At 36.9% G+C, this 9148-nt stretch overlaps 2 protein-coding genes across 2 annotated transcripts; both read left to right on the forward strand.

Moving 5' to 3' along the window:
* Positions 1-811: 811 nt before the first annotated feature.
* Positions 812-4352, forward strand: LOC127648877 (homeobox protein engrailed-2b). The gene is made up of 2 exons (XM_052133689.1): positions 812-1601; positions 3351-4352. Exons 1-2 carry the CDS (start codon positions 1130-1132, stop codon positions 3665-3667), a joined length of 789 nt encoding a protein of 262 aa, XP_051989649.1. The 5' UTR covers positions 812-1129; the 3' UTR covers positions 3668-4352.
* Positions 1130-3667, forward strand: LOC127649707 (homeobox protein engrailed-2b). The gene is made up of 2 exons (XM_052134941.1): positions 1130-1601; positions 3351-3667. The coding sequence occupies exons 1-2, from the start codon at positions 1130-1132 to the stop codon at positions 3665-3667; spliced, it is 789 nt and encodes a 262-aa protein (XP_051990901.1).
* Positions 4353-9148: the final 4796 nt, after the last annotated feature.

Here is a 9148-nt window from a genome sequence, read left to right on the forward strand (position 1 = left end):
GGAATAAAGCAACTGATTCAATTAAATATTTTGGATATGAATGAATACACCATACAAGCATTCAAGTTCTAATATTTCAATTGATGGCGGTTTTCTTGTATATTGATAACGGGGGACATTTAATAGGCTATCATACTCAAAATCTGTGACGAGCTGGCATGGCAAACAGAAAATGTGGTTACTTTAATGTCAAAGTAGTTGTTTTCAGCGGTGTTAGTGAAGAGGTGCGCAATTAGTTATTTTCGTATGCAAAACACATTACGCAGTCTGCTTATGGAGCTTTTCCCTGAAAAAAATAAATAATAATAATTAAATTAAATAAATAAAAAAGCCAAGAAAACAATACTATAGAATAAGGAGGATGCGACAATACGAAATTGGACTAAATGTGATCCACGACCGAATTGCTTGTAAAATAAATTAACCTCCCCCTCCCCCAATGTGATTTATAAACGCTATACTTTCACTTCTTAAATGAAATAACAAAACTCTCTAAATGTGACAAAGGCAAATAATCAAATAAGTCTGTCAAATAAATTAGTTGCTCTTTGCAGGGTTAAAAATGTGAAAACGGCTAAAACATAGTGATGCTGAACACCTACGCTAAAGAGTACCATAGCTTTAAGCATTGAGAATTAGGCGAGGTTGGGTGCTGTCATTTACTTGAGTCACTGGGTCATGTGATCAAATTTCGCTCCATTTATTGGCCAAAGGCACGTGTCTAGGATACCGGACTGCGACGTCACCCGGGGGACTCGTATTAAAAATAAGAACAAAAATCCGTAGTGAAAGTATTCCAGAGCCAGTTTGCGCTTCCTTATTTACTAGAGCAGGTCTATTGCATAGGTGCATATTTGCCCGTATGTTCTAAACAAAAAAGCAGATGTACAGACAAATGCAAGGGGCACATTGTGGAATTAATTTCTAAAACTATGTTTTTTCTTTTTTTAAGTCGGGTTCGTCGTATTTAATCAACAAAAGAATCAGAAAAAGGATTTGTCCATTCTTTCCAGTTTGTTACTCTTTGCAATAAATTAAAAAGGGAAATATACTACAAAAGCTGGAACTCGAACATACAAGTGTGCGCGCGAGAGAAAGGGGTTAAAAAGAACATTTGGAGAGTTTCACTATGGAAGAAAATGATCATAGCAACAGAAATGTGGAGCATCAGGATTCGGGCGATGAGTCTAATAGGGCTTTTCTACCCCTGTTGCAGGCTCCTGGAAACGTACTCCCGCACAGAATAACCAACTTTTACATCGACAACATTTTAAGACCAGACTTTGGTCTCAGGAAAGAAGGAACCAGACGTGATGAAATTAATATAGTTGAAAGAGAAAATCGATGTCCATCGGCTCCCGGATCAGGGCAGGTAGGAGCCCCAGTGTCAGAGGAAGGAACCTCGAGCACTAACCAAGTAAGCGCGTCTAAGAAAACTGATATTACTGTGGACGCACCTCTGAAAAACCGTGCAGAGACTGGAGATCAATCGTTAAGTTCAGATTCGGATTGCTCGCAAAGTAACGCTTTGCCGTCGAAAAAGCCAATGCTTTGGCCGGCTTGGGTATACTGCACAAGATATTCCGACAGGCCTTCATCAGGTAAGAATATATTTTCTTTCCATAGATATAAGCTATTCAAGAACTCATATATCACCTGTTATAAATGTTAAATGTAAGCAGGCATTTTGATATGAAAGTGCGCAATTAATAAAACACTAAACTTCTATAAAAATGTCGTCGATTAAAAGGGGACACGGAAACAGAGATAATGTTATGAATGTAAAACGGCCCGCCAAGAATCAAGGAGTTTTATTATGAGGCTAAATTAGTCTTATTAAAAAGAAAAAGGGGAAAAAAGAAGAAAGAATTCAATTATTATTATTTTTTTATAGGCCTATATATTTTGAAATCCAATATTCATTGAACATTTAACGACAGGACATTTGTAGTGTTGTAAACGTGTAGAATAATTAGCACTGTTACTACTACTATTATTATTATTATTATTATTCTCCAGGCGTGGTAGGCCTACTATTTAGTCAGGGTCATTTAAGGCTAGAAAATCCTAAGAGAAAAATCAATGTTTCATATTATGCAATTTGACCCCGGTAACATTCGACTTGACATTTCTTTTAGTTTGATCAGTTCTCCATTTTATCGAACATTAGACTTCAGGTTTATACAATTTTTGCCTTTATTTTCAAGCAAACGTAACGAATAGTTTTGCGCCATTGTTACTTCGATGTCTTTGTTGATATTTAATTAGCATATTTTTGACAATGGAGTTGTCCGCAGCATGGAAGCTAAATGCTAAATCATATCCTTTCAAAAGTATCTTTTGAAATAAATATGCTATCCACACACTGGCCATCATAAGAGAGAACTAGGACAATTTTAGACAATTTTCATAAGAAAAAAAAATAGTCTTCGGATGAACAATTTCGAACGAATTTTAAATGGCGCACAAAATGGCCCTCTGAAAAAGTAGCAACTCAAGTTATCACATTTAAACTTCTCTGATCATTATAGGCCTATATATAAAAAATAAATAAAAAAATCTGGCGCATAAAATTTAGCCTATTTTAATATGCACTTTGTAAACACAGTTAGGTCAAACTTTTAGACAATTAAATATATGCATAATTTGGTAAATGGGGTCGATACTTGGACAGGTCACACATAGGCTACTTAAAGGTATATAATCCGATTGTTATTGTGTGTAATGGTAGCTTAAATAGATTTTTCGATTTTGAATGAAATGCGACGATTAATATCATACCATAAAGTGGTTTAAAACGAGAGAATAACCTATAGATTTTATGTAAAACTGAAGAAAAAAAAATAAAAATAGGGCGCGAGCAAGGGCTCGTCTCATAGGCTAGAGATCAATCCATTGTCAGCATTCAGGCCACGCGGAACCTTGGGTATATTTGGGTACTATCAAAATAACAAAGCAACAACAACAAAAAAGGGAGGGGGTACATTCAGGTGAACCACTGGCGATAAACGACAGGTGCAACAGTTATAACATGTTTATTGAAATGTGTATCTTATAAATGTAGTTCCTATGGTAACAGAGAGGAGAAAGCCTTTTCACCCCTCCCTTGCTGGCAGTCACCCCCACCCCCACCAACACCACTACACTATTCTTCCATAGCCAAAACTAACTCCTTTAAACATTCGATCTAACAGAAACCTTGCTCCAGTTTGTTCGTATATTTTATTAACCCCCCTTGTTTATTATTCTTATTATTCTTATTAACGATCTGCTAATTGTAATAAAAATGAATGTGTTCGATTTATGGCTTGAGCGAAGCGTGATCCCTCTCATTGTATTCTGACATGTAGGACCAAGATCCCGCAAACCAAAGAAGAAAAATCCAACCAAGGAAGACAAGCGTCCAAGAACAGCCTTTACAGCGGAGCAACTCCAGAGACTCAAGACTGAATTCCAGAATAACCGTTACCTGACGGAGCAAAGGAGGCAAGCTTTGGCACAGGAGCTCGGCCTTAACGAATCTCAAATCAAAATCTGGTTCCAGAACAAAAGAGCAAAGATTAAAAAAGCTACGGGGAATAAAAACTCACTTGCATTACACCTGATGGCACAGGGACTGTACAATCATGCCACAGCATCTAAGGACGACCAATCAGACAGTGATTAACGTGAAGGCGAGGATATCTACAATGCAATAATCCTAAAAAGGGCCAGTGTACAAAATACCAGCATTAAACGGAGAAAAACTTTATGAGATATGATTCTGCAATATTATATTATGTATATATATTTTGTGTAGGGTGATGTAAAACTTTTTCAACTAGCATCACTGCTTTACACTGACTGAAACTTCAGATAGTCTGTGAGGAAATATACGCTTTGATTGACACTTGACGTTGAGCCACATGTGACCGTGTATATCCATGCTGAAGTCCAAAGATTTTTCTGCTGCATTCAGGCAACTGTGATTTAAAATAAATGGCAAAATGTTTTATCTTATCTTATCTTAATGGTTGTTTGTTTTCATGTATAATTTTATTACTCCGGATGAATGTTTTACTTTCTTGACTTGAATATGTTACAGAGACACGGTATTTAAAAAGACAACATTACATATCATTATATCATGTTAAAAAGAATTCAGTATATTGTATTTAAAGATCTATGGTTTGTGAAAACAGTTTCCATCATGGATGTCCTATTCAGGAAATAGATCAGACATCTGAATGCATTTGTTGTCAGCAAAACTGCGAAAGACAACAAAACACTTCTAAATGCAAGTACTTGACTTAATCTGTTGTCTGCTGAATTTAGATGGGAATGTACAATAAAAGTGTCCTCTTCTTTTTTCAAAAGGATATCTGGCAAAGTTTTTTACATTTCGTTTTAATGTGGAGCAATGGCTTTTCTCCCTCGTTTGTAGCTTCAGTATGAGATACACATTTTTATTTAGCAATAATTCCAGTCTCAAAATTTAGGTAAACAGGTTATTATTTGAGTATAATTTGATTTTTCTTTTTTTTTAAAGAAAAGAAAACAGTGTAGAAAACAATTTGCCTTTGCACTACTACAATATCCTGCAATTACCTTTTGTAAATAAAAGTTATGAAGTTTTACTTAACCATGAGAAAATCTGTAAAACACCAATAAGAAATAGCATAACAGCGAGCATAAGTCGAAAGTGTAAGAAATAAATGTAGCCTACACTCATATTTTAACACTATAATAAACAATGTACAATATAGCTTACTGTATGCATAAACCAATTAAGCGGCTATTTTATTCATTTATTTTGAAGTTACACTCCTTAGTGTTAAACAGATGTATACAGCATTTATTTGGGTCATTTCAACTGAGAAATTAAACGCATAAAAATACACATTTATTATACCACTTTGCAGAGTTGATAAATGATGCTTCCACACGTTTGGTGGGAAGTGGCAAGTAGCACATGACATCAAATGATTGTATGATTTGTTATTGAATTCAGTTAAAAGTTAAGATTCAAATTCGGTGCTGAAAGTAGGCGGGGCATATGACTGATACACCAAACAGGCGTTGCAGCGACAATGATGTTGGATTTTGAAGCCAAAAGAAGCGGCCGTGATACCCCAGTCAGTTGTGTCAATTAAAACGAAACTTTAAGAACCTTTATAACAGTGGAAAGCACCAACAAATTAATTTAGGTATAACATCACTGTGTATTGACAGACCCGTTGAGATATCATTAGTAGGCCTACAACACCAAAATAAACCATTGAAAAAGTTTTTACCGATGTAAACAAAGCTCAGCCAAACAAAATAAAACGGCATATTCTTAAGAGTGTCGTATAATTGTACCCCGTTTTGCATTGGACTTTAAAACTAGAGAACATTGACAGCCGAAACAGGTAAAAAAAAAAAATTAAGGATGTCTTCAGTGAACTCGGTAGAAAAAAAACTACCCACCTGAGACATATATTTTGATTATTATAGATCATTATGGGATATGCTAACCATCTGGTCAGGTCCCAAGGTTTATTTGGCGTCTCTTGGGATTTGGTTGGAACAAAAATGAAGAAAGATATTTTGTCTAAAAGCCAGAGTTAGTCAAAATGCAAAATATAAATCACTCCTAAAATTTAAGGACAATCATACTTTGATGGCCACCACTGAAAGAGCCACTTTAGAGAGTTATTTCCAAATGAAACGGCCAGTGTATGTTTCTAAATGTGATTATATTCATAATTGTGTGCAAATACGCACAATTACATGAACATATTTTGACAAAGACTTAAGACGTTGAACGGTGTATACAGTGGGTGTAATCTATTATAGACGCCGTTTTCGGATGTCTGCTCTATGCCCGTAGCCTACCTGACCAGAAACTTTACTTCAGTTACCTGACGCCATGAAAACATTTCAAGAAAAGTCGCATTACTGAATAGGCCCAACACAAAAGGATAGCCATCTCCGAGAACCATTCCCAGCATTGACCAGTTCCACAATGCCAGAGAGTCTCATCTACATTTCTATTCTTGCCAAGCTTGTATGTGGAAGTAACGCCCAACGGTCACTGACTTGACGAGAGCTTCACTGGGAAGAAAAAGGCAGTTGCAGATCTGACGCGCAGCGAGGCTCCCGAATAAAGTCTGTGGCCGGGAGACCCCGTTGAAGGTCAAAGCCTCCCGTCACAGCTGCAGGTGGCTCGTTTCATTTCGCCCACAACATTTCCAGCACCTCCGTATTCAACACGTACTTTAAGTCATCTCGTGAATTGCTTGGAATTTTCACTTCAAACATGACGAGAAAATTCTGAAACCTCCTTTGATCTGAAACAATCTGAAGATATTCCTAACATGTACATTAACTCTGTCTCTGGGATGCTGAAAAGGGGAATCCCCCCAAAAAACTTCAACTCATTCTTTAGGCTGTTTTGTCCAAAGAGTCATACAATCAAATTCTGGGCTGCTCTAAAAAGTCAGTCTTTTTTGCCATCCCAGATCCCCTTACATAAGAAACACCCAATGAGCACTTTATTAGGAACACCAAAACACCTACTTATTCATGCAGTTATCTAATCAGCCAATCGTGTGGCAGCAGTGCAAAACATAAAATCATGTAGATTTGAGTCAGGAGCTTCAGTTAATTTTCACATCAACCATCAGAATGGGTAAAAAATGTGATCTCTAATTTCAACCGTGGCATGATTGTTGATGCCAGACAGCCTTGTTGGATTATTTCTGTAACTGCTGATTTCCTGGGATTCCTGTGCACTCAGTAACTTTTGTCTTCATGTCAATTTGGATTTACACTGACACCTAATGGCTTTGATGCAGCATCATGTTTAATTTTAAATTAAAAAAAACATGCTTAAGTGAAATCATAATTTTCTGTTTCATCTGCCACTGCTGAAATTAAGTATTCACAGTGATCCATGATTACTTTAATCAATGAGTGAAAGTGTCAAATAACAGGACTGTTACAGAGATTAAGCAAGTTGTTTTTGGCTAGTCATGTAATTCTAACTTGGCAGCCCCCATGTGCGGACCCTCTCCATGTAGAATAAAACAGCTTTTATAAGATTACTGATATGACTGGAGACTTCATTTTAACTTGAGTGGTCATGATTTCCTACAGTTGAAGTCAGACATTTACATACACATAGGTTGAAGTCATTAAAACTTATTTTTTAACCACTCCACAGATAAAACCGAAGGTCCCTCAGTAAAGCTGGAAATTCTCATGAAATGTTAACTATGTAGGCCATAATTTTCCTAGGATAATACAATTTAGCACAAGGGTAAGCTATAGGCTACAGCTGAAGAAGTTTACATACACTTAGGTTGAAGTCATTAAAACAAAATTTTAACCACTCCACAGATTTCCTATTTGCAAACTATTTTTGGAAAATCATTTAGGACATCTACTTTGTGCATGACAAGTAATTTTTCCAACAGATGTTTACAGACATATAGTCAATTAGAAGTGAAACAATATCACAATTCCAGTGGGTCAGAAGTTTACATACACCAAGATAACTGTGCCTTTAAGCAGCTTGGAAAATTCCAGATAATGAAGTCAAGCCTTTAGGCAATTAGCTTCTGATAGGCTAATTGAAGTCAATTGGAGGTGTTGAAGGTACCGCGTTCATCTATACAAAGTACGCAAACACCATGGGACCACGCTGCCATCATACCGCTCAGGAAGATGCAGCATTCTCCTAGAGATTAACATGGTTTTGTGTGAAAAATTCCAATCAATCCCAGAAAAACAGCAAGAGGACCTTGTGAAGATGCTGGAGGAAACAGGTAGACAAGTATCTATATCCACAGTAAAATTAGTTCTATATCGACATAACCTGATAGGCTGCTCAACAAGGAAGAAGCCACTGCTCCAAAACAGCCATAAAAAAGCTACACTACAGGATGGAGGATGACCATCATTATGTTTGGAGGAAAAAGTGTGAGGCTTGCAAGTCAAAGAACATCATCCCAACCGTAAAGCACGGGCTGGCAGGATCATGTTGTGGTGTGCTTTGCAGCCGGAGGGACTGGTACACTTCACAAAATAGATGGCATCATGAGGAAGGAAAATGTGGATATACTGCATTTAAGCAATATCTCAAGACATCAGCCAGGAAGTTAAAGCTCTGTCGCAAATGGGTCTTCCAATCTGACAATGACACAAAGCATATCTCCAAAGTTGTGGAAAATGGCTTAAGGACAACCAAGTCAAGGTATTGGAGTGGCCATCACAAAGCCCTGACCTCAATTCAATAGAAAATTGGTTGGCAGAACTGAAAAAGCATGTGCGAGCAAGGAGGCCTACAAACCTGACTCAGTTACACCAGTTCTATCTGGAGGAATGGGTCAAAATTCCAGCAACTTATTGTGAGAAGCTAGTGGAAGATTAGCCAAAATGTTTGACTCAAGTTAAACAATTTAAAGTAAAGAAATAAAATCTGAAATTAATCACTCTCTATATTATTCTGACATTTTACATTCTAAAATAAAGTAGTGATCCTAACTGACCTAAGACGGGGAATCTTTTCTACTAAAAACTGAGTTTAAATGTCTTTGGCTAAGGTGTATGTAAACTTCTGAAATCAACTGTACATTGCAAAATGACAATTCATGTCTTTAGGAGTTAAACATTTTAATGAGGATAAGATTACCATGTGCACCTTTAACTTCAGAGAAAAAGCATATGGTCTTCTCCCTAAAAAAAGTCTTTCCATAGCCTGAATGACTGGGTTCCTAAGGGCAAGTACTCAAGAAAAGAAAATACATATCAGAACAGTGTTGATCTCTGTTGTCTGCACATCACAGAAAGACCTATCTTGTCTCCATTCCAACTGAGTCATTTATCAATAGTTTTTGAATGCTTCCTAGTCAAACTTGAATATGCAATGAAGAGCTGGGGCTTTGTGGCGGAAATATAATTAAGGCAGTGAAAGATGTTGAGGGTGAAGAATGGGGATGACATCAGGCCAATTTCACACTTGGCACTCGGATGGCCAAGCCAAAGCCAGGCTCTTGCCACGCAACACAGATCAAAGCACACTGCCAGTTAAGAAAAAGCAAAAAAGGATTAAAGTATGCTAATCTCCAGGACAAATATATTTTAATCTTGTTAGAATACAAGTTAACGCCACAGCTCAGCGGTT

Source organism: Xyrauchen texanus, chromosome 9 (genome assembly GCF_025860055.1).
Source record: "Xyrauchen texanus isolate HMW12.3.18 chromosome 9, RBS_HiC_50CHRs, whole genome shotgun sequence".
Lineage (NCBI taxonomy): Eukaryota > Metazoa > Chordata > Actinopteri > Cypriniformes > Catostomidae > Xyrauchen > Xyrauchen texanus.

Bases quoted from the DNA above. Each gene is read 5' to 3' on its own strand.
- LOC127649707 (XM_052134941.1), top strand. From the start codon at position 1,130: ATGGAAGAAAATGATCATAGCAACAGAAATGTGGAGCATCAGGATTCG. The intron at 1,602-3,350 runs GTAAGAATATAT...TCTGACATGTAG, and splicing joins TTCCGACAGGCCTTCATCAG to GACCAAGATCCCGCAAACCA.
- LOC127648877 (XM_052133689.1), top strand. From the start codon at position 1,130: ATGGAAGAAAATGATCATAGCAACAGAAATGTGGAGCATCAGGATTCG. The intron at 1,602-3,350 runs GTAAGAATATAT...TCTGACATGTAG, and splicing joins TTCCGACAGGCCTTCATCAG to GACCAAGATCCCGCAAACCA.